This window comes from Oncorhynchus mykiss, chromosome 6, assembly GCF_057628025.1.
Source record: "Oncorhynchus mykiss isolate SJ-2025 chromosome 6, ASM5762802v1, whole genome shotgun sequence".
Taxonomy (NCBI): Eukaryota; Metazoa; Chordata; class Actinopteri; order Salmoniformes; family Salmonidae; genus Oncorhynchus; species Oncorhynchus mykiss.
Window position 1 is genome coordinate 18142501 of NC_143027.1, and position 25169 is coordinate 18167669.

The window sequence follows — 25169 nt, forward strand, 5'->3', positions numbered from 1 at the left end:
GGATTTGGTGACCAGCTCTCGGAGCTTCCTCTTCAGCTCACGACTGGAGTTCTTATAGAAGAACAGGTCTCTCTCCAGCTGCTGCAGCCTAGCCTGGACCGCCTGACCACTGTTCCCTGAGCCACCCTCTACACACAAACAGAAAATTAGCAGTGAGAATACTGTAAAACACACAATGAAAGGGCAGGAATACCACACTTAAACATTTACCACATTGATGCATATACACACACACAGACACGGACCTCGACACTGCTGCAGTAGTAACTGTATGCTATGTTGGTGCTCTCGATGCTGCTCAGCCAGCCGCCGGTCTGTGTCCAGAGTGAGGCGCTGTAGAGCTGCCTCCATCTCCCTGGTTACTGCCTCCTGCTCTCCACTCTGCAGCTCCAGCTCCTCACAGCGCAGCTGGAGCCGCTGCTCTGACTCCCTCAGACACACCACCTGGAGGGGCCAAGGGAATGCTTTCAACATTTGCCAGCTTAGGAGGCTAACGGCAGGTTAGGAGTGTAGTGGATGTCTTATTTTGGCCTACGTAGAACTTGAAGACTACTCTGACATGAAAAGCACTATACAAATTAAATGTATTATTATCATCATCATCATCTCTTGAACCAGTCCCACTTCTGAGCCAAACCTTTTTCAAACTCTTAAAATCTCAATCCAGCCTTTCCTCAAATGAGGGTTCTAATGCAGTGTACTGTCGACCAGATACCACTTTGTTGTAGGCATCACCTAGTTCTCCCTTTGTGGATGTTTATCCAAAAGAGCATGCATAATAGCATGTTCCGCTAACCAGTACAGTCTCAAAGCTGACTAGGCTAGTGAGAACCTCACTCTCCCGATTGGTTATCACAAAGCAAAGTCTCTGACGCTCATCGGATGTGGCAGGGCTTGCAAACCATGACAGACTACAAAGGGAAGCACAGCCAAGAGCTGCCCAGTGACACAAGCCTAACAGACAAGCTAAACTACTTCTATGCTCGCTTCGAGGAAAATAACACTGAAACATGCATGAGAGCACCAGCTGTTCCGGAAGACTGTGTGATCACACTCTTCGCATTCGATGTGAGTAAGACCTTTAAACAGGTCAACATTCACAAGGCCAGATGGATTACCAGAACGTGTACTGCGAGCATGCACTGACCAACTGGCAAGTGTCTTCACTGACATTTTCAACCTCTCCCTGTCCGAGTCTGTAATACCAACATGTTTCAAGCAGACCACCATAGTCCCTGTGCCCAAGAACACTAAGGTAACCTGCCTAAATGACTACCGACCTGTAGCACTCACGTCCGTAGCTATGAAGTGCTTTGAAAGGCTGGTCATGGCTCACATCAACACCATTATCCCAGAAACCCTAGACCCACTCTAATTTGCATACCGCCCAAACAGATCCACAGATGATGCAATCTCTATTGCACTCCACACTGCCCTTTCCCACCTGGACAAAAGGAACATTTATGTGAGAATGCTATTCATTGACTACAGCTCAGCGTTCAGCACCCTAGTGCCCTCAAAGCTCATCAATACGCTAAGGAGCCTGGGACTAAACACTTCCCCCTGTAACTGGATCCTGGACTTCCTGACGGGCGGCCCTCATGTGGTAAGGTTAGGTAACAACATATCTGCCACACTGATCCTCAACACGGAGGACCCTCGGGGGTGCGTGCTCAGTCCCCTCCTGTACTCCCTGTTCACTCATGACTGCACGGCCAGGCACGACTCCAACATTGTTAAGTTTGCCGATGACAACAGTGGTAGGCCTGATCACCGACAACGACGAGACAGCCTATAGGGAGGAGGTCAGAGACCTGGCCATGTGGTGCCAGGACAACAACCTCTCCCTCAACGTGATCAAGACAAAGGAGATGATTGTGGACTACAGGAAAAAGAGGACCGAGCACGCCCCCATTCTCATCGACAGGGCTGTAGTGGAGAAGGTTGAGAGCTTCAAGTTCCTTGGTGTCCACATTACCAACAAACTAACATGGTACAAGCACAAAGACCGTAATGAAGAGGGCACGACAAAACCTATTCCCCCTTAGGAGACTGAAAATATTTGGCACGGGTCCTCAGATCCTCAAAAAGGTTCTACAGCTGCACCATCGAGAGCATCACTGCCTGGTATGGCAACTGCTCAGCCTCCGACCGCAAGGCACTATAGAGGGTAGTACATCACTGGGGCCAAGCTTCCTGCCATCCAGGACCTCTATACCAGGCAGTGTCAGAGAAAGGCCTTAAAAATTGTCAAAGACTCCAGCCACCCTAGTCATAGACTGTTCTCTCTGCTATGCATAGTTTTAATAACTCTACCTACATGTACATATTACCTCAACTAACTGGTGCCCCCACACATTGACTATGTACAGGTACACCCCCACCCCCGTATATAGTCTCGCTATTGTTATTTTACTGCTGCTCTTTAATTACTTGTTACTTTGATTTCTTATTCTAATCCAAGCTCGTAAGTAAGCATTTTACTTAAAGGTCTACATCTGTTGTATGTGGCACATTTGATTGGCATCCGATTTGAACTTTGCACAACTCTGGTCGTATCCTTCCTTCGAAAATGAGTGAATTACGGTAGTTTGGTGTGGCTTTTCATGTCCTGCAGAAACAGTCATGTGCTCATCCAGCAGCCGGATCTTGCATTTTGGAGATGAATAGGCTCTGGTCGGATAGGCACTGCAATAACATCTTCTAAACGTGTATGCAACCAATAAAATTTGATTTGGATTTAGTTTGGTCGCTCAAAGTAGTTTGTTGTGAGTGTGTGTGTTGGGACTCTGACCTTGTTGAAGTATTTGACCAACAGTGCAGAGGCCTCTGGAAGCGGCAGCTCCCTTAGCGCCCTCATGATGTCATCGTCTTCTTCTCCGTGGGCGGGGTTAGATGCGTCCCCGAGCTCACTCTGTCTCTCCTGGATGGAACGGTTCTTAAACTCCACAGCAGCATCCAACGCCTCCAGGGCCTCCTCCAGCTGCAGCAGAGCATGCTCCTCCTATACACACACACACACCATTGATCAGCCCCCTGCAGTCAGAATGACACCCAGCCGGAAGGAAGGTGGTGAACGTTGAGCTCACCTCTGGCGTGAGCACCCTGCCGTCTCTCAGCTGTGTGTCCAGGGTGTCCCTCCTCAGACGCAGGCTCTCCCTCTCCTTCAGCAGCTCCTCCATAGACACTCCACACAGCCCTGCTGCCGGGGAGGACAGTCTCCTCCTTACACCTCCTCTCTCCTCCAGCTCCTGATCCAAAGCTCCCAGACGAGCTGACACTCGCAGCAAGTCCTGACTCAGAGCCTGAGGAATACACATGAACGTACCCACACACACTTTCAATATCAGATAACAACACTGGAATGCCTTAACTTACACAAAAATATACGTTTTTTTTTTTTTTTCAATATAATACTTTGGATTTCTATGCCCCGCTCTGTGTTTACCTGGCTGGAGCGGAGCCTCTTGATCTGCAGCTGTTTCCTCTCCTGGACACAGGCCTCTCGTTGCTGCAGCACTTCTTCTCTGTGCCTCAGCTCCTCCTCCAGCTCTTGCAGGCCCCTCCTCCTCTGCAGAGCACGCTCCTCCTCTTGCTCCAGCCACGTGCGTCTCTCAGACAGCTAGGCATCGTACACGGCCAAAACCAACACATCCACATTTCAAAACACAAACATAATTTGACTATACTATGTTGAATATCCAAATGAGATCTAAGGAATCACCATGACTGCATGGTGAACAATGAAATAGCCTTTTTTGACATAATAAACACATCGTGCAGAGAGGGGCAGCCGAACCTAAACCTGTGATCATTTGCAGATGTCATGTGGGCTCACCTTTTCCTCCGAGTCTTTACAGGCTCCATTTTGAAAGACAGCCATGTTGTCTGTCCCCAGGACCTGCAACACAGCAGCATCAAACCCTTTAGCATGCTGTTCACATGCACATTACTATATTTGAAAAACAAAATGGCAGCCCCACCACTTGGTTTGCTATAAGGCTGAAGGATGGGACTGGAGAAATGTAACCACTTGCAAATTCATAGATGGTGCTACAGTTGAAGTCGGAAATGTACATACACCTTGGCCAAATACATTTAAACTCAGTTTTGAACAATTCCTGACATTTAATCCTAGTAAAAATTCCCTGTCTTAGGTCAGTTAGGATCACCACTTTATTTTAAGAATGTGAAATGTCAGAATAATAGTAGAGATAATGATTTCTTTCAGCTTTTAATTTCTTTCATCACATTCCCAGTGGGCCAGAAGTTTACATACACTCAATTAGTATTTGTAAGCATTGCCTTTAAATTGTTTAACTTGGGTCAAACAATTCGCGTAGCCTTCCACAAGCTTCCCAGAATTTTGTCCCATTCCTCCTGACAGATCTGGTGTAACTGAGTCAGGTTTGTAGGCCTCCTTGCTCGCACACACTTTTTCAATTCTGTCCACTAAAATGCTCGTCCTTTGCTGTTGTTCTGGGATTGATTTGCAGAACGCGTCTCCTTCCTGAGCGGTATGACGGCTGCATGGTCCCATGGTGTTTATACTTGCGTACTATTGTTTGTACAGATGAACGTGGTACCTTCAGGTGTTTGGAAATTGCTCCCAAGGATGAACCAGACTTGTGGAGGTCGACAATTTTTTTCTGAGGTATTGGCTTATTTCTTTTGAGTTTCCCATGATTAATTATGTCAATTAACCTATCAGAAGCTTCTAAAGCCATGACATAATTTTCTGAAATGTTCCAAGCTGTTTAAAGGCACAGTCAACTTAGTGTATGTAAACAATTGTTGGAAAATTAGATGTCTTAACCGACTTGCCTAAACTATAGTTTGTTAACAAGAAATTAGTGGAGTGGTTGAAAAACGAGTTTTAATGACTCCAACCTAAGTGTATGTAACCTTCCGACTTCAACTGTACATGGATGCAAGGACTGAGAGTCTGATGTCAACAGGAGTTCTGTATTAACGCTCCTTGAATGGGTATCGCTATAAATAAAATGGGGCCAACGTTTGACAGTGGGATAAAACATTTTTTTCAAAAAATGCTCAATAAATAAATGATTTTCATGCAGCTCCACGTTTACTTAGAGGAATAGAAGTGAATATATGCAAATTTCCCTAGAACTCCACCTATAAAACAACCTAGGTCAGGACTATACACCCTTTAAGCAGAGTTCATACAGACACTGGCAAGTCACATTCAAAGACTTTTCAGGGACATTTTCAAGCACTTAATTATAATTTTAAAGGACATCAATGTTATACATTATAGAACCCCCCCCACCCCCCAAAAGAATTGGCCTTAAACATTTACTATAAAAATAGTGCAGTTTTTAGGCCTTCCCAATGCATTGATATTGAAATGATTATGACATTCTAAAATATGTGAGAATAATGTGGACATTGCCTGACTAAATAGATTGGATGCATGGATGGTGATTTTTCAGCAGCCTATGTGGCCGACGCAGGCACACACAATAAAGCCATGAATAGCGGTAGCATTAATCTCACCATCACTATTTTTATAAAGTGACCAAAAACCAGGTTCCTTTTTTGATGTAAGGATTTGTATGGAAAGGCAAGTTGAAGCCAATATTAGATGCTGTCGTCACTCTTCAATTGACGCGTCGGGAAACAAACAAGTGGCCCCATCTCTCACAAGAACGGATAAAAAATGAAATCCCAGATAATTATAAGAGAACAGAAGAACTTACAACTTGGCTACAATAATTACAAGGACTTTTCAAGCACCAAATTGAGGAACTGTCTGATTATCAAGGTAAGCCTATTCCAGTACTTAAATTTTTGAGCAGACTACAACAGATGATCAACATCAAGTCGCTAGGGAAATTAGATCTAACATGGATCCAGGCACAATGGTCTTCACATGCATAACGAATGAGACACCAAAATATTCTGGATATTCCTCATGAACACCCTTTTTCCAGTTCTTGGGCTGTTGTTGCATCGCATGCACTATCACAACCGCTGTTCATAACTTGACTGTCATTTGGAAAATTCCTTCTTAGATCATCTGATGATGTGTGAAAATACCGCAGCTTAACTAATCAGCTGGACACCAAATGTGTATCCAATAAGTATTATGCATCATTATTAAAGAAGCACATTAATGACAGTATTCATTTAGGTTAAGAATCCAGGTAAAATGACTCGATTTGGCAATTGCATTTATTATTCAGGAGTTGTGTGCCCATAAACTGTTTTCACCCCGTAACATACGTCACTAAACTTGCATTTCTGAGATCTTTATCCATCCAGGATAGATCGGATAGATGAGATTTTGGACAAATCCGTCAAGACACCAAACATGACAAAGGATTAAACATAGGTTTTAAGTCAACTCGTGAATTTTAATGAATATATCTATGATCCCCCTTATATCTTAACGTAATGGCATGAACAAAAATATATATATTTTTATCAATAGCTGTTACAAGTTGTCCAGTATAGGAAATCCTCATTGGTACCCTAGTTTATAGAAAGACCAAAATGCTTTAAGACTGTTCTATGAGTGCTGTATAAATGCTTTATGACTGTTCTATAAATGCTTTATGACTGTTCTATGAGTGCTGTATAAATGCTTTATGACTGTTCTATAAATGCTTTATGACTGTTCTATGAGTGCTGTATAAATGCTTTATGACTGTTCAATGAGTGCTGTATAAATGCTTTATGACTGTTCAATGAGTGCTGTATAAATGCTTTATGACTGTTCAATGAGTGCTGTATAAATGCTTTATGACTGTTCTATAAATGCTTTATGACTGTTCTATGAGTGCTGTATAAATGCTTTATGACTGTTCAATGAGTGCTGTATAAATGCTTTATGACTGTTCAATGAGTGCTGTATAAATGCTTTATGACTGTTCTATGAGTGCTGTATAAATGCTTTATGACTGTTCAATGAGTGCTGTATAAATGCTTTATGACTGTTCAATGAGTGCTGTATAAATGCTTTATGACTGTTCTATGAGTGCTGTATAAAATGTTCTCCAAATGTTGTATCGTTAGCACTGACCTTGGTCCTGTATTGGTCCCTGAAGCCACTGGTCTGCAGGCTAGCCCTGCTCTGTGTCTCCACCTGCTGTATGCGCTGCAGATTCACCGTCTGACTCCGCCTCACTCTGCGCTCCTCGCGCTCTACGGAAGCACAGGCCGGGCTTAGCAATGAAACAGAAATGACAGGAAATATAAGATTCTTAAAGTGTCATATCACTGTATTTACCTGTAGGGAGTTTTGACGGTTGAGGTAACTGGAGCCCATCCTGAATCTGGTTCAAACTAGTATTTTGCGTCTGGTTCTGGTTAAAACAGGCTGGATTCGGTCTGCTTGTCCATGTGCGGTTCATAGAGCGCCTGCAATATAGATCAAAATTAAATAAGTATTGTGTCGTAAGGAAGCAGAACAATGACATAACTCAGAAGCAGGATATTATGGTACATTTCCACTGAGGATTTACCCCAGGGCATTTACAAAACAATGGCTAACTATGAACATGGGTTTACACCTTTGACGGTTAACACCTTCTCACAGAGCAATTGATTTGATTGTGCAGAGATTGTTGATTGTGCTCTTCAAAAGTCCTCACTGTCAGCTCTGGCTATGTAAACACAATGTCCCTAGTCTAACATCAGCCCTAGCTATGGAAACACAATGTCCCTAGTCTAACATCAGCCCTAGCTATGGAAACACAATGTCCCTAGTCTAACATCAGCCCTAGCTATGGAAACACAATGTCCCTAGTCTAACATCAGCCCTAGCTATGGAAACACAATGTCCCTAGTCTAACATCAGCCCTAGCTATGGAAACACAATGTCCCTAGTCTAACATCAGCCCTAGATATGGAAACACAATGTCCCTAATCTAACATCAGCCCTAGCTATGTAAACACAATGTCCCTAGTATAACATCAGCCCTAGATATGTAAACACAATGTCCCTAATCTAACATCAGCCCTAGATATGTAAACACAATGTCCCTAGTCTAACATCAGCCCTAGATATGGAAACACAATGTCCCTAATCTAACATCAGCCCTAGCTATGTAAACACAATGTCCCTAGTCTAACATCAGCCCTAGCTATGGAAACACAATGTCCCTAGTCTAACATCAGCCCTAGATATGGAAACACAATGTCCCTAGTATAACATCAGGGTGTGTATACACTAGTGGAACAGCTGTTACAGTCTAAAAGCAGCATTACATTATTATATCAGTCTTTCTCACCTGAATCCCTTACTCCCCCCCTGATCCTCCTCCTCTTCCTCCTGTTCTCTTTGTGGGCAGATGACCTCGTCTCTCTCTTCTATCTGTGCCAGCAGCAGCTGACTGCGGGTCTTAAAGGCAGCCATCACCCTCTCCAACGAACAGGCCGGAGGACTAGTGTGGATCTGCATAAGAGACAGACAAAGACAAACTTAGCCATTGTCGCACACACACACACACACAATTGCTCTGGACACGAACCTGCCTTGTACCACAATGGCCTTGGCTGATCAGGGGAACACTGTGAGGTCTCTTCGCAGACTTCTCAGAAGCCCCGATTTCCAGCGAGGCTCCCGAGGATGCCATCCTGGAGGTCAGGAGGTCACCACGGAGACGATCGATTAACAGCTGCTGCTCTACCAGCTGCTCGCTCTGCACACTCGAACAACGGAAAGCGTCAGTTGTCAACCAATGCAGAAATGCCCAATTCTATCTTTGCCTCTATGTTTCTCCATTTTTCGTTATCCTCCAAGCACAGCTCAGAATCTGTGCCACTCTCTCTCTCCTTACCTGTTTGCGTCTGTGCTCCCTCTCCTCCTGTAAGGACTGGAGGTGTCTCTGTTTCTCCTGTAGCAGAGTCTGCACCTGCCTCTGCACCTGCTGCAGCTCTGCCTCCCTCTGGTCAAACACCTGCTCGTCTATAGCCAGAGTATCCTGATGGAGGGAAGGAGTGGGAGAGAGTTACAATTCATACCTCTAGTTAGAATACGATGTAAAAATAGATAATATTGAGGGGAAAAAGCTGAGAAACAGAGCCCACTACCTGGCACTTCCTGAGCTCTCGTCTGAGCTGGAGGATGGTGTTGTGGTGAGGCTTGTCCCCTGTGTCCCCCACAGGATGCTGGTGGTCAGTGTGGCAGGAGTGGCTAAGCTCCTCATGTCTCCCCAGCCATTCCTGCAAGCGGTGCTGCAGAGCAGGACTCAGGGTGGAACTCTGGAGCTCCTCCAATATGAAGGCAGCGTCCTGTGCAAGGCAGTAGTACTGGAGCTCATCCACTAGGCCCGCACCCCTTTGGTCACGCTCTTCCTGAGGGGTCTGTTTGGAGCTGTCAGTCATAAAGACCCCTCCCCCTGTCTTATCTCTCTTTCGCAGTGCCTCTCTCAGAGTCTGGACCTCCTGCTCCAGCTCCTCCACACGAGCCTCTCCAGGCTGCCAGCCCGGACATGCCCTGGCAGGACATAACCCAGGCTGGTTCTTCACGTGGCGTGCCCGTGAAGCAAACTGCAGCACGCTCAGTGTCTCCGTGACATTGTGGTGGGAGGGGCTGATGCAGGCCACCATGAGTGTGTGGGCGGAGCCACCCAGTGAGTCCCGGAGGAGGCGTGTAATCTTGGCGTCACGGTACGGCACATGGTTTCCACGGCGATGGGGGTCAGAGAGTGCACGGATGACGTTGCCCAGAGCCAGCAAGCCGGTGTTAATGTGGACAGACTCTTTGAGGCGCAGGCCTGTGTTTCCAGTGCGTGCAGCCCGCTCCGACCCAGCCAGATCCACCAGGTGGAGTTTAGAGGAGCGGACAGCGCCGTCGTCGTGGTTATGCTGAGTCAACTGCACGGTGACAATTGCATGAGAGCGGCTGGAGCGCTCATTCATCTGAGTGGGGCCAGTGTGTCTCAGGGCATTGCCAGCCTCCAGGACGCTCTGCAACTCCTCAGCTGAGGTAATCACAGTCTCTCTGGCCCCCACCACAACTGAAACACATTAATTTCAGTCAGATTCCATACAGCATGCATGTTCACACCACCAGCATCCGTATAACCTCTATCAACACTGTAAAACACATTAAATTCTGTCATACTGAATCCACACACACACACCCTAGCACAGACAGTGAGGAGTGTTACCTGTGTTGCCCCTGTCATCCTCTCTGATGTGCAGCTCTCTGTGTGCGGTGTGGAGCTCTAGCAGGTCCCTGAGCTCCTCCCGATACAGTTCCACGTAGGACACCCTCACATCTGCTGCAGACCTGACGTCTGCAGCCCTCTCCCCCAGGAGCACAAACAGATCTGCTGCAACCTGACCAATGATCCCACTTTGCTCCTCCACCAGAGATGCTAACAAGGGTACAAGTATTACAGAGGGAGAGCAAGTTCCATGGTAAAAACACAAAAGCAGAGTTTGATAATAAAAAGTGGCCTATAATCATAAACTTCTCTGCATTTGCCTAAGGTTTTCCTCCTGCTCCAGTGACAGCTCAGCTCAGTTCAGTTCAGAATCGTAGTGGTAGGAGATTATTCAAGGACTAATGTCCGAACATCATCATCCCTCAATGCACTTGGTGTCTCCATGATGTCAAAGTGTACAGATAAGCTCATACTGTTAACTTACCAACATGTCCCCCGCCAAGGGTGTACGTCTTCCCAGAACCGGTTTGTCCGTAAGCGAACACTGTAGCATTGTAGCCGTCAACGAGGGATGCCACCAGAGGTTTGACACATGACTCGTAAAACTGATCCTGCGATGCAGTCGGTCCAAAGGCGTGGTCAAAAGAAAAGGTTCGGTCGCTTCCCAGCATCACCTGGGCACTGTCGGGCACCACGCGCACACACACCTGATGATTGTGTAGCACCTCTTTTGGAAGCAAAGGTCTGATCCGAACCGCAACCCGCACACACACTTCTCCCATGATCAAACAGGACGCTGGTAACATTATAAACAAAATCAGTCACTGTATTTACCTCTATGGAGTTTAACACAAACACTCACTCCCTTTCCCTGAAGAAGTCATGTTTACAGAAAAAAAAAGTCTAACTTGCTCACTTCTTCAGCAACCACGACTTTCTCGCACTTCCGACGGTGAAGCGTAAAGTTGGCATATGGCGTTGTTTAACAATATTTGAAACAACGTTAAACTTCAACTAACCCTTGATTGCTGAGTTCGCTAATTACTGTAGTTAAATAGTTTTGAATAAATCTTACCGTCAGTCTCTGCTTTTGTTATTCTTCTCCGCTGACTTATGGCCGTTTTTTTGTCGTCACTAGTTACTGCAGCCACAAAGTCCTAAACCCCGCCTATTTCTACAATCTCTCTTCTTGAAATTGGATTTTAAACCTAACCCTAACTTTCACCATCCTGCTAACATTGTCTGACCCTAACCTTAAATTAAGACTAAGCTCATTTTGTTTTCTTGAATTTGTACGATAGACTTTGAGGCTGTAGTAACTAGTAAAAACAGTTTTGTTGACTCTCAGTTGCCATGGGATACCACCGATAAGTCAAAGAAAGCTCACGCTTTCTGTCCAAGAAAAGACACTTGTTGTAAAACACACAATCCGCTGCTACAGCCCCGCTCTATGGCAGGGTTGTGCTGCTGCAGGCAAAGAATCTTAATTACATTTTTATTTTACATTTCCCCCTGTCCATCTGTGAAAGCATGTGGAAAGAAAGAGATGTGATAGTCTTGAAAATATTGGCTATATTTTATTCTTAGTATGGTCATCCTCAGCCAGAGATCCAAAGCCAAAGTTCTTTGTATAAAGTTAAACATTAAGGACCGGACATCATTTATAATTTTTTTGAATCACAAAAATAGTTTCTCTGTGTAGGCCTGTCAGTAATATATGCAGCGTGTGTGGTGTATGGGAATGTGGGCCATTTCTTTATGGTGCTGTTTGGCATAAGGCCAGAGATAAAAGTCGATGATGGCAGAGTTGATATTGCAGCTTTGGCCATCTCGATCTTCAACCAGACTCCACAGGTGTGCCTTGATCTTCTCCACACACCAGATAGAGCAGCCACGAATCTCCACCTCTCTCCTGTCGCCCGAGCTGAGCAACTCACCTGAGAGAGAGAAGAGGGTCAAAGGAGGTTCCAACACACACACACGCACAGCATACAGGGGAGAAAAGACTAACCGTTCCTCAATGTCTCCATCAGGGTGTCTGAGTAGCGTAGTGCCCCCAGGTGGACCAGGGCCTGTGGTACTCTGTAGTCAGCAAACATGGTGAGGATGTCCAGGTTTGGCATGTCCCCCTCTACCCTGGCCTCCATGATGCCCCAAAAATCAGCCACCAGAATCTGAGCTCGCTTGTAGAGTGAAATCCTCTTTCCCTGAGGTAGACACACAGACAATTCAATTGACAAGACACGTTCACGCAGAGACTGCATTCACCATGAACATATTAACCATAGGCATGCATAGTGCATTCGTAAAGTCTTTAGTCCCCTTGACTTTTCTACGTTACAGCCTTATTCTAAAATGTATTAAATCATTGTTTTCCTCATTAATCTACACAAAATACCCAATAATGACAAAGCAAAAACAGGTTTAGACATTATTGAATATTTATTACAAGTAAAAAGCTGAAAACCTTATTTACGTAAGTAGTCAGGCCCTTTGTTATGAGACTCAAAATTGATCTCAGGTGCATCCTGTTTCCATTGATCATCTTTGAGATTTTTCTACAACTTGGAGTCCACCTGTGGTAAATTCAATTGATTGGACATGATTTAGAAAGGCACACACCTGTCTATATAAGGTCCCACAGTTGCAAGAGAAAAAACTAAGCCATGAGGTCAAAGGAATTGTCCGTAGAGCTACAAGACAGGGTTGTTTCAAAGCACGGATCTGGGGAAGGGTACCAAAACATTTTTGCAGCATTGAAGGTCCCCAAGAACACATTGGCCTCCATCATTCTTAAATGGAAGAAGTTTGGAACCACCAAGACTCTTCCTAGCGCTGGCCGCCTGGCCAAACTGACCAACTGGGGGAGAAGGGCCTTGGTCAGTGAGGTGACCAAGAACCCATTGGTCACTCTGACAGGGCTCCAGAGTATCTCTGTGGAGATGGGAGAACCTTCCAGAAGGACAACCATCTCTGTAGCACTCCAACAATCAGGCCTTTATGCTAGAGTGGCCAGACGGAAGCTTCTCCTCAGTAAAAACCCACTTGGAGTTTGCCAACTGGCACCTAAAGGACTCAGACCATTAGAAGATTCTCTGGTCTGGTGAAACCAAGATTTAACTATTCAACCTGAATGCCAAGTGTAACATCTGGAGGAAACCTGGCACCATCCCTACGGTGAAGCATGGTGGTGGCAGCATCATGCTGTGGCGATGTTTTTCAGCTGCAGGGACAGCGAGACTAGTCAGGATCGAGGGAAAGATGATCGGAGAAAAGTACAGAGAGATCCTTGATGAAAACCTGCTCCAGAGCGGTCCGGACCTAAGACTGGGACGAAGGTTCACCTTCCAGCAGGACAACGACCCTAAGCACACAGCCAAGACAATACAGGAGTGGCTTCGGGACAAGTCTCTGAATATCCTTGAGTGGCCCTGCCACTGCCTGGACTTGAACCCGATCGAACATCTCTGGAGAGACCTTAAAATAGCTGTGCAGTGACGCTTCCCATCCAACCTAAGAGAGCTTGAGAGGATCTACAGAGAAAAATGGGAGAAACTCTCCAAATACAGGTGTGCTAAGCTTGCAGCATCATACCCAAGAAGACTCGAGGCTGTAGTCACTGCCAAAGGTGCTTCAACAAAGTACTGAGTAAATGGTCTGAATACTTATTTAATACTTATATATTTATATTTCCAGGGGGGTTTTATATATACACACACATTTGCAAAAATTTCTAAAAACCTGTTTTTGCTTTGTCGTCATGTGTAGATTGATGGGAAAAAATGATTTAATCAACTTTAGAATAAAGCTGTAACGTAACAAGATATGGAAAAAGTCAAGCGGTCTGAATACTTTCCGAATGCACTGTATACTGTTTATGTACTTTTTTCACCTTTATTTAACCAGGTAGGCTAGTTGAGAACAAGTTCTAATTTGCAACTGCGACCTGGCCAAGATAAAGCACAGCAATTCGACACATACAACAAAGTTACACATGGAATAAACAAAACATACAGTCAATAATATAGTAGAAAAAAATAAAACAAAAATCAAAATACAGTGAGTGCAAATGAGGTAAGATAAGGCAGTTAAGGCAATAAATAGGCCATGGTGGCGAATAATTACAATATGGCAATTAAACACTGGAATGTTAGATGTGCAGAAGATTAATGTGCACGTAGAGATATTGGGGTGCAAAGGAGCAAGATGAATAAATACAGTATGGGGATGAGGTAGATAGAAGGGCTGTTTACAGATGGGCTATGTACAGGTGCAGTGATCCGTGAGCTGCTCTTACAGCTGGTGCTTAAAGCTAGTGAGGGAGATATGTCTTCAGCTTCAGTGATTTCTACAGTTCGTTCCAGTCATTGGCAGCAGATAACTGGAAGGAAAGGAAACCAAAGGAGGAATTGGCTTTCGGGGTGACCAGTGAGAAATACCTGCTGGAGCGCGTGCTATGAGTGGGTGCTGCTATAGTGACCAGTGAGCTGAGATAAGGCGGGGCTTTACCTAGCAGAGACTTGTAGATAACCTGTAGCCAGTGGGTTTGGCAACGAGTATGAAGCGAGGGCCAACCAACGACAGCATACAGGTCGCAGTGATGGGTAGTATATGGGACTTTGGTGGCAAAATGGATGGCACTGTGATACACTGTATCCAATTTGTTGAGTAGAGTGTTGGATGCTATTTTATAGATGACATCGCCGAAGTCGAGGATTGGTAGGATGGTCAGTTTTACGAGGGTATGTTTGGCATTATGAGAGAAGGATGCTTTGTTGCGATACAGGAAGCCGATTCTAGATTTAATTTTGGATTGGAGATGCTTAATGTGAGTCTGGAAGGAGCATCTACAGTCTAACCAGACACCTAGGTATTTGTAGTTGTCCACGTATTCTAAGTCAGAGCCGTCCAGAGTAGTGATGCTGGACGGGTGGGCAGATGCAGGCAGTGATCGACTGAATAGCATGCATTTAGTTTTACTTGCATTTAAGAGCAGTTGGAGGCCACAGAAGGAGTGTTGTATGGCATTGAAGCTCGTCTGGAGGTTAGTTAACACAGTGTCCAAAGAGGGGCCAGAAGTATACAGAATGGTATCATCTGCGTAGAGGTGGATCAGAGAATCACCAGCAGCAAGAGCAACATCATTGATGTATACAGAGAAGAGAGTCGGCCCGAGAATTGAACCCTGTGGCACCCCCATAGAGACTGCCAGAGGTCCGGACAACAGGCCCTCCGATTTGACACACTGAACTCTATCAGAGAAGTAGTTGGTAAACCAGGCGAGGCAATCATTTGAGAAACCAAGGCTGTCGAGTCTGCCAATAAGAATGTGGTGATTGACAGAGTCGAAAGCCTTGGCCAGGTCGATGAATACGGCTGCACAGTAATGTCTCTTATCGATGGCGGTTACGATATCGTTTAGGACCTTGAGTGTGGCTGAGGTTCACCCATGACCAGCTCTGAAACCAGATTGCATAGCGGAGAAGGTACGGTGGGATTCGAAATGGTCGGTAATCTGTTTGTTAACTTGGCTTTCGAAGACCTTAGAAAGACAGGGCAGGATATATATAGGTCTGTAGCAGTTTGGGTCTAGAGTGTCACCCCCTTTGAAGAGGGGGATGACCGCGGCAGCTTTCCAATCTTTGGGAATCTCAGACGATACGAAAGATAGGTTGAACAGGCTAGTAATAGGGGTTGCAACAATTTTGGCAGATAATTTTAGAAAGAGAGGGTCCAGATTGTCTAGCCCAGCTGATTTGTAAGAGTCCAGATTTTGCAGCTCTTTCAGAACATCAGCTATCTGGATTTGGGTGAAGGAGAAATGGTGTGGGCTTGGGTGGGTTGCTGTGGAGGGTGCCAGGCAGTTGACCGGGGTAGGGGTAGCCAGGTGGAAAGCATGGCCAGGTGTAGAGAAATGCTTATTGAAATTCTCAATTATAGTGGATTTATCGATGGTAACAGTGTTTCCTAGCCTCAGTGCTGCGGGCAGCTGGGAGGAGGTGCTCTTATTCTCCATGAACTTTACAGTGTCCCAGAACTTTTTTGATTTTGTAATACAGGATGCAAATTTCTGTTTTAAAAAGCTAGCCTTACTACTACTCACTGGGCGTGCAGATGCACTCACACCTGCATGCTGCCATTCCTGAGCAAGCTCTGTACTGGTGGTGCCCGATCCCGCAGCTGAATCAACTTTAGGAGATGTCCTGGCGCTTGCTGGACTTTCTTGGGCGCCCTGAAGCCTTCTTCAAAACAATTGAACCGCTCTCCTTGAAGTTCTTGTTGATCCGATAAATGGTTGATTTAAGTGCAATCTTACTGGCAGCAATATCCTTCCCTGTGAATCACTTTTTTTGTGCACAGCAATGATGACGGCACGTGTTTCCTTGCAGATAACCATGGTTGACAGAGGAAGAACAATGATTCCAAGCACCACCCTCATTTTGAAGCTTCTAGTCTGTTATTTGAACTCAATCAGCACAACAGAGCCTTGTCCTCGTCAACACTCACACCTGTGTTAACAAGAGAATCACTGACATGATGTCAGCTGGTCTTTTTGTGGCAGGACTGAAAGGCAGTGGAAATGTTTTTGGGAGATTCAGTTCATTTGCATGGCAAAGAGGGACTTTGAAATTAATTTCAATTCATCTGATCACCTTTCATAACATTCTGGAGTATATGCAAATTGCCATCATGCAAACTGAGGCAGCAGACTTTGAAAATTAATATTTGTGTCATTCTCAACTTTTGGCCACGACTGTATAATCAAAAGTATGGTAATGAATGTATAGCATAGATAACATACTGTATTGTGTGTAACTGAAACACATTTTTAACCCTTGCTTCCACATGGCACCATTTCCACATTAATCTTACAGCACCTGAGGCACATTTGTGCTCTTACTCTCTACACAAGGTGAATTTGGAATGAGTGGGTCATCCTATTAACTGGGACAGCTTAATCCTGATGCGTTTATTTCTTGGGTATTAAGCCCTTGCAGAGAAACCACAAGATCAAAATCACATCACTTTATTAGTGTGACATCAGAGGGAAGCAGTGCAAGCTGCAAACAGGAAGCTCACCCCGCAAAGCACAAGGTTAGATCAGTGACATAACATCAAAACAAAAAAAAGTTAAGGTTCTAAAACTGTCAAATAATGCACTGAGCCAAATGATGATGTAAATGTGTATACTATGTACTGGTGCATCAAAATACATTAAAAAGTTACCAATATTATGTTTCATTTTTGTAATTCAGTGATTTTTTTGTTGTTGTCCCGCTTTACCAACTTGCTAAAGTAGGACATCATGGAGTAGCTAAAGTAGGACATCATGGAGTAGCTAAAGTAGGACATCATGGAGTAGCTAAAGTAGGACATCATGGAGTAGCTAAAGTGGGACAGTCTTATAGCCTTCTCCAATGGAGGAAAGAGATCCAGTAGGGATGCCCTGTACTTAGGTTAGGCGGGGCTCTGGTTATTGTAGTACTATATTCTGTTAATTATTTATTGTAGTACTCTTGTTAGCACTGTTATTTGGGTGAATTCAGAAAAAGTGGGAGACTTTTTATAACCTCTTCAGACATCTAACATATTATCCCAACATGATATATTTCTAAAATCTTCAGATGTTTCCTTATCACACAAAATGTAATTGTCATTGGGGTACAATTAGGACTATAATAATGGTGTCCCTGTTTAACCTACTATCCCAGTCCACCAAATGCAAACAAAAAATATGGTTTTGACTCAGTGTACACAAATGTGTGTGTCATGTCTCCTGTGAATATGATATAAAAATCCCTACCTTCAGGCTATGCTCAAACCCTACACCCCCAACCCGCCACCTCAGGTATCTTGGCCCTGCTACCCCTACGGGAGGGCAGTTCCCACACAAACCAGTCCAAGCTCTTCTCCATCCTGGCACCCCAAAGGTGGAACCAGCTTCCCCCTGAAGCTAGGACAGCAGAGTTCCTGCCCATCTTCAAAAAACATCTGAAACTCTACCTCTTCAAACCGTATCTAAAATAATCCTTTCTTTAAAAAAAAAACAGAACTTACACTTGACCCCCCCAGCTCTGACAGCTACATTGAGGAAAATGTTTACTTTCTATGCCTGTGAAATGTGGTTGTCCCACCTAGCTATCTTAAGTTGCTCTGAATGCACTAACTGCAAGTTGCTCTGGATAAGAATGTCTGTTAAATGACAAATGTAAAATAAAATAAGTGTGAGATTAGGAAACATCTTGAGTATTTCAGAGATGTATCATGGCCTAATATGTTGGATAGGTTACAGAAGACAAAAATGCAAAAAGTGTCCCAGTTATTCCAAATTCACCCTACGTTATGTTGAAGAGGTTGTGTTTTGTGTATAACCTTGTATGTGGCCTCGTCCCTGTATGAGGGCAGGTTGTCTACAATGAGCTCCACCATCTTCTGCGCATCTCTCCCGGCAGGGCTTATGAAGCTCCGGAAGCTCCCGCCGTGCTGCAGGAGCACACGTCCCCCCTCTGTGAGGACCCGGTGACGCTCCTCAAGCATGGGCATGGGCGTGTTGTTATCAGAGCGCAAGACACGGCCCAACTCCTCAACACTCATCTGGGAGAAATAGGACGGTTCTGTGATGGGAATACCTATAGAGGGCATGGTATCTTGATTAGCTGCGTTCAGATGGACAATAGGTCATTGGAAATGTTACTGAAAATGTGTTAAGAAGACTGAACGGTAATTTTTAGAACAAGCAAGAGTGTAATTTACTTCAAAGGTTTTATCATGCATGCATTCTGCAAACGATAACAGTGTACAAGCAAACAGCACAAAGCAGTGTGTGTATGAGAGGACAGGCAGCCCTAGACAGAACAGATATAGGGCTGTAGCGCTCACCCTCTTCTAGGCTTGGGCGGTCTACTGTTTAACGGGGTATTTCGAAATACCGATATTTCTAATACCGTTTCATTTATTTATTGTTTTTTTGGGGGGTTGGGGAATCCCCGCCTCGCTAAGGGATTGTGTGCGACGCCACTGCAGGTTAAGTATAACTATAAGAAATCTAAGATGTGTTAAATAATATCCAGCTCAGGGCTCCAGCTATGCATTTGGTTTGCTAACTTCCAAGCTAAGTGGCTAGATGTCAAGATCAAGCTTCTTGGTTACAGGAGATACATTCATTCCCCTTCTGGATCAAGATTCTTGTTGCCTAAATTGTTTGTGTGTAAAGAAACATTTTATAGCGCCCCTTGTGTCCACTTCCGATAATACCATATGGTACAGAAACGGTATGAAAATCTGGATATTGTCCCTTCCTACCCTCTTCCATTGCTCTGGTGATGGCAGCACAGAGGGTCATGTAACCGTAGTAGGTGGTCCCACGGTACGTCACCTCACACTGCTGGTCCTCCCGTTCGGGCCAGAAGGAGAAGTTCATTGTGTCGACTACAAACACCCAGTTCAGGGCATGATCGGAGGTTGGGGAGGGGGCCAAGGGGTTGGCCTTCTTCCACCCACTGGCTGTGAGGTCCTCACTCTTCCGCAGGGCATAGAGCATCTCCGCTACCCTCCGCACGCCCTCCTCCTCCACAAACACATCCTGACTGTGTTCCACCACGAACCGGCCAGACTCACGGGGGGGCAGTGGGGCCTCCATCAGCACTGCAAATAAAAAGACCAGTCACATCATCTTCGATGTTCAATGTTACACTTCTCACCCCCTCGCTCTACATAAATAGGTACACCATACCACGACAAATTAAAATGTTCTCAAATAAAACTTAGAGACTGGGACATAACACCAGCATTGCATACATGGTAGTCTACTGTTCAAAACCACCTTCACTCTGCTATGTTTGTAAAAAGAAAAGGGCTTTATAAAATACATTGGATTGATTGATGTTGAGTCACGCTCGCGCTTCCCTCTTTTTATGGGAAAAACAAATGTACATCTTTAATGGAAAAAGCACAACCCTGAATGACTCAAATGCTATATATAGCCCAGTATAATCCTATATAACTAATGCTGCGTTCATAACCATGTGGAAAGGTTGTATTTACTATACACACAACTTGGAAAAATCCACTTGAACGCCCCTCCAACTTGTAATTACTAGTGGGAAACTCATGGTGCGTTCAAGACAACTGGATTCTTCAGGTCGGAAAGTCTGAGCTTCAGATTTCTTTCCATGAGATCCCAGTTGTCTTGAACGCATTGAAGTCAAAAAGATTTCCCAGTTGTTTTGCGTGGGGCATCATCCATCCCTAAACTCAGAGACTTCTCCTACATGCTGACCTGACGTCACCTACTAGGGAAATTACCTTGATAACAGCATTTTCCACAGTTAAATGCAACAAAACACAATTTATAAAAAGCTATCTATTCACATGGTTAAAATTTGTTTACAAGCATGATAGCTGTACTTTAGTTGATTGTTGACACAGCTTGTTGTCCATTAGCCAATCAGCGTTTGTCAACAAGTTCAAAACATGTGAATGCATCCAACTGGTATTTAGGACTTTACAACTGGCAATTACCACCTTTCCATTTGGTTATGAAGGCAGCATGAGTTCACTGTGACAAGGACAACGAGTAAACTGTCATAACTGGACTTCACGCAAGTAATGCCACGTTCAAATCAACTGGGAACTTGAAAGAAAACGAGCTCCGACTGGGAAAAATCGATTTGAACGGTCATTCAACTCGGGATCTCGGGCCTCTTTTTTGAGCTCCGACCTGAAGATCACTAACGTCATGATTTGACCTCGTATTTTTCCGAGTTCCCAGTTGCTTTGAACGCAGCAAAATTACCCTGCATGTGAAATGCGTCGTTACTGTTCATTCCACATGAGTTTCTACGTTCTATGTTGACTATACAGGCTACATTGTAACGTTACGCCTGTAATTTATATCGAATGTAATATTACTAGATTGTTTAATTTATCATTATCAGTTAAAGGTTCAACCGTTGTCCACGACGATACAATTTTTTTTTTTTTAACATGACCAATTGTGTAGTTAGTTGGCCTTACCTGGACTTTAGGACTTGGCTGAAGTAGCGGCAGACAGAAAAAAAATGGGCGTGGAGCGATAGGTCTATATCCGGTGTCTGTCAACCAATTATATTAGAGCCAATGTCAGACGAATGCGGAAAAATAAAGAGGTAGCTTGTAACGATTTCCTCAGATCCGGTCTCTTTGTTTCCGAGGACATTACAGTGCCAAAGGATATGCTGTGTCAGTTTGTTGTTCCTAATCCAAATGGACTCTTTCCGTAATTGTTTTGTGACCTGTTTTTTTTTTATTCATTAGTTTAGTAATGGATTCGCTATTTTATCAGTAAAGTGAAACAAGATGTTGCTGTTTAGTTTGGCACCACATATCAGCTATTGCGCCACCACTACACATTTTTAAATAAAACCGTTCCTGTACTGCACGTAGCCTAATAACAATAGATAATTCTTTATGACAACGTCCCACCCTGCAGCATCCTATTTAAACTGAGTCGGCAGGTTCGGTCAGACAAGTGGCATAAACTTTATTTTCATAAGACAAGTCAGTTTCTCAAGCTACAGCGGGGCAAGGGTCAGGCGAAGGGGGATATCGACACATTAAGAAAATAATTAAGCATGATGGATTCTGGAGTATATGTAAAGTCTAACACTAGAGATACCATACATACACCTAACATTGTAAAATGGTATGACCACTTCTCCCGGATTGTCCCGGACAGTCCTGCGTTTTGCCTTTGTCCGGCACTTTAAAACAGCAACTTCAAACACCACTAGTTAAAATAAAAGGCTGATTTGTCCAATATTTCAGTTAGACATTCCAACCCGTCTCTTGCAGTCATGCGTTAATGAATGTAAACTCAGCAAAAAAAAGAAACGCCCCTTTTTCAGGACCCTGTCTTTCAAAGATCATTTGTAAAAATCCAATTAACTTCAGATCTTCATTGTAAAAGGTTTAAACACCGTTTCCCATGCTTGTTCAATGAACCATAAACAATTAATGAACATGCACCTGTTAAGACACTAACAGCTTACAGACGGTAGGCAATTAAGATCACAGTTATGAAAACTTAGGACACTAAAGAGCCCTTTCTACTGATTCTGAAAAACACCAAAAGATAGATGCCCAGGGTTCCTGCTCATCTGCGTGAACATGCCTTAGTCATGCTGCAAGGAGGCATGAGGACTGCAGATATTGCCATGGCCACAAATTACAATGTCCGTACTGTGAGATGCCCAAGACAGCGCTACAGGGAGACAGGACGGACAGCTGATTGTCCTCGCAGTGGCAGACCACGTGTAACAACACCTGCACAGGATCGGTACATCCGAACATCACACCTGCGGGACAGGTACAGGATGGCAACAACTGCCCGAGTTACACCAGGAACACACAATCTCTCCATCGGTGCTCAGACTGTCCGCAATAGGCTGAGAGGCTGGACAGAGGGCTTGTAGGCCTGTAGTAAGGCAGGTCCTCACCAAACATCACCGGCAACCATGTCGCCTATGGGCACAAGCCCACTACCGCTGGACCAGACAGGACTGGCAAAAAGTGCTCCTCACTGACGAGTCACGGTTTTGTCTCACGGTCGGATTCTCGTTTATCGTCGAAGGAATGAGTGTTACACCGAGGCCTGTAATCTGGAGCAAGATCGATTTGGAGGTGGAGGGTCACAGCATCATCGGACTGAGCTTGTTGTCATTGCAGGCTGTGTTACTGTGAAGACATCCTCCTCCCTCATGTGGTACCCTTCCGGCAGGCACATCCTGACATGACCCTCCAGCATGACAATGACACCAGCCATACTGCTCATTCTGTGCATGATTTCCGGCAAGACAGGAAAGTCAGTGTTCTGCCTTGGCCAACGAAGAGCACGGATCTCAATCCCATTGAGCACGTCTGGGACCTGTTGGATCGGAGGGTGAGGGCTAGGGCCATTGCCCCCAGAAATATCCAGGGACTTGCAGGTGCCTTGGTGGAAGAGTGGTGTAACATCTCACAGAAATAACTGGCAAATCTGGTATTCCATGAGGAGATGCACTGTAGTACTTAATCCAGATACTGACTGTACTTTTGATTTTGACCCTCCCTTTGTTCAGGGACACATTATTCAATGTATGCTAGTCGCATGTCTGTGGAACTTGTTCAGTTTATGTCTCAGATGTTGAATCTTATGTTCATACAAATATTTACACGTTAAGTTTGCAGAAAATAAACAGTTGACAGTGAGAGTTTATGTATAGTACCAGCCAAATGTTTGGACGCACCTACTCATTACAGGGTTTTTATAAATGTATACTATTTTCTACATTGTAGAATAATGAAGACATAACTATGAAATAACACATGGAATCATGTAGTAACCAAGTGTTAAACAAATCAAAATACATTTTATATTTGAGATTCAAAGCAGCCACCCAATGCCTTGACATCTTTGCACGCTCTTGGCATTCTCTCAACCAGCTTCATGAGGTAGTCACTTGGAATGCCGTTCAATTAACAGGTGTGCCTTGTTAAAAGTTAATTTGTGGAATTTCTTAATGCGTTTGAGCCAATCAGTTGTGTTGTGACATGGTAGGGGTGGTATACAGAAGATGGTCTTTTACCAAATAGGGCTAAGTCCATAATATGGCAAGAACAGCTCAAATAAGCAAAGAGAAACAACTGTCCATATCTACTTTAAGACAAAGGTCAGTCAATCTGGAAAAAGTCAAGAACTTTGAAAGTTTCTAGTGCAGTCGCAAAAACCACCGAGCACTATGATAAAACTGTCTCTCATGACGACCCCCACTGAAGACACCCAGAGGTACCGCTGCTGCAGAGGATAAGTTCATTAGAGTTACCAGCCTCAGAAATTACAGCCCAAATAAATGCTTCAGAGTTCAAGTATCAGACATCTCAACATCAACTGTTCAGAGGAGACCGCATGAAATCAGGCCTTCATGGTCAAAATGCTGCAAAGAAACCACTACTAAAAGGACACCAATGAGAAGAAGAGACTTGCTTGGGACAAGAAACACGAGCAATGGACATTAGAAAGGTGGAAATCTGTCCTTTCGTCTGATGTCCAAATGTGATATTTCTGGTTCCAACCGCTGTCTCTTTGTAAAACGCAGAGTAGGTGAACGGATGATTTCCGTGTGTGTGGTTCCCAACTGTGAAGCATGGAGGTGGTGGTGTGATGGTGCTTTGCTGGTGACACCGTCTGTGATTTATATAGAATTCAAAGCACACTTAAACAGCACGGCTACCCCAGCATTCTACAGCGATACACCATCCCATCTGGTTTGCGCTTTGTGGGACCATCATTGGTTTTTCAACAGGACAATGACCGAAACACCTCCGGGCTGTGTAAGGGCTATTTGACCAAGAAGGAGAGTGATGGAGTGCTGCATCAGATGACCTGGGCTCCACAGTCACCCGACCTCAACCCAATTGAGATGGTTTGGGATGAGTTGGACCGCAGAGTGAAGGAAAAGCAGCCAACAAGTGCACAGCATATGTGGGAACTCTTTCAAGACGGTTGGAAAAGCATTCCAGGTGAAGCTGGTTGTGAAAGTGTGCAAAGCTGTCATCAAGGCAAAGGGTGGATACTTAAAACAGCCGCACATGTGGCGAATCAGAATGAGTTCTTCCACACAGAAGGCTTTTTATCAGTCCAAAATACCCCCACAGACGATCCCGGATGTGAAGTAGCCAGATGTTGAGGTCCTGGGCTGCCGTGGTTACAAGTGGTTTGCGCCTGCGAGGCCGGTCGGATGTACTGCCCAATTCTCTAAATCGACGTTGTAGGCGGCTTATGGTAGAAAATGAACATTCAATTCTCTGGCAACAGCTCTCTTGGACATTCCTGCTGTCCACATACCAATTGCACACTACCTCACCACTTGAGACATCTATGGTTTTGTGTTGTCTGACAAAACTGCACATTTTAGAGTGGCCTTTTATTCTCCCTGGTACAAGGTACACATGTGCAATGATCATGCTGTTTAATCAGCTTATCGATATGCCACACCTGTCAGGTGGATGTAT

At 44.6% G+C, this 25169-nt stretch overlaps 2 protein-coding genes across 3 annotated transcripts in view; both read right to left on the reverse strand.

The window, feature by feature from the left end:
* Nucleotides 1-11513, reverse strand: part of LOC110525373 (kinesin-like protein KIF27) — a 12579-nt gene extending 1066 nt beyond the window's left edge. The window contains exons 1-15 of one of the 2 annotated variants that reach the window (XM_036979506.2): nt 11215-11513; nt 10624-10935; nt 10140-10349; nt 9058-9986; nt 8805-8948; nt 8496-8666; nt 8256-8419; nt 7253-7383; nt 7046-7167; nt 3839-3901; nt 3449-3622; nt 3090-3305; nt 2795-3004; nt 246-444; nt 1-128 (exon numbers count right to left, since the gene is read on the reverse strand). The exon at nt 1-128 is cut by the window's left edge and continues 1066 nt beyond it. In XM_036979506.2, coding sequence (XP_036835401.2) covers nt 1-128; nt 246-444; nt 2795-3004; nt 3090-3305; nt 3449-3622; nt 3839-3901; nt 7046-7167; nt 7253-7383; nt 8256-8419; nt 8496-8666; nt 8805-8948; nt 9058-9986; nt 10140-10349; nt 10624-10921 — 3159 coding nt within the window. In that variant the 5' untranslated portion in view covers nt 10922-10935; nt 11215-11513. Of the gene's footprint in view, nt 129-245; nt 445-2794; nt 3005-3089; nt 3306-3448; nt 3623-3838; nt 3902-7045; nt 7168-7252; nt 7384-8255; nt 8420-8495; nt 8667-8804; nt 8949-9057; nt 9987-10139; nt 10350-10623; nt 11080-11214 lie in introns of those variants that run through there. The other variant, XM_036979505.2, reaches the window with a different exon arrangement.
* Nucleotides 11514-11705: 192 nt separating this feature from the next.
* On the reverse strand, nt 11706-21510 carry qng1 (Q-nucleotide N-glycosylase 1). Its single transcript, XM_021605425.3, has 5 exons — nt 21156-21510; nt 19443-19784; nt 18513-18769; nt 12151-12346; nt 11706-12076 (listed from the first exon to the last, which is right to left on the reverse strand). The coding sequence occupies exons 2-5, from the start codon at nt 19777-19779 to the stop codon at nt 11847-11849; spliced, it is 1020 nt and encodes a 339-aa protein (XP_021461100.1). The 5' UTR covers nt 19780-19784; nt 21156-21510; the 3' UTR covers nt 11706-11846.
* Between the last annotated feature and the right edge of the window lie 3659 nt (nt 21511-25169).

What these genes read in the sequence shown, in the direction of transcription:
- qng1 (XM_021605425.3), bottom strand. Translation starts at nt 19,779, where the DNA reads ATGGAGGCCCCACTGCCCCCCCGTGAGTCTGGCCGGTTCGTGGTGGAA. An exon ending in GGGACGAGGCCACATACAAG is followed by an intron (nt 12,347 to 18,512) that starts GTTATACACAAA and finishes TGTCTACCTCAG; the next exon opens with GGAAAGAGGATTTCACTCTA. An exon ending in GATGGAGACATTGAGGAACG is followed by an intron (nt 12,077 to 12,150) that starts GTTAGTCTTTTC and finishes TCTCTCTCTCAG; the next exon opens with GTGAGTTGCTCAGCTCGGGC.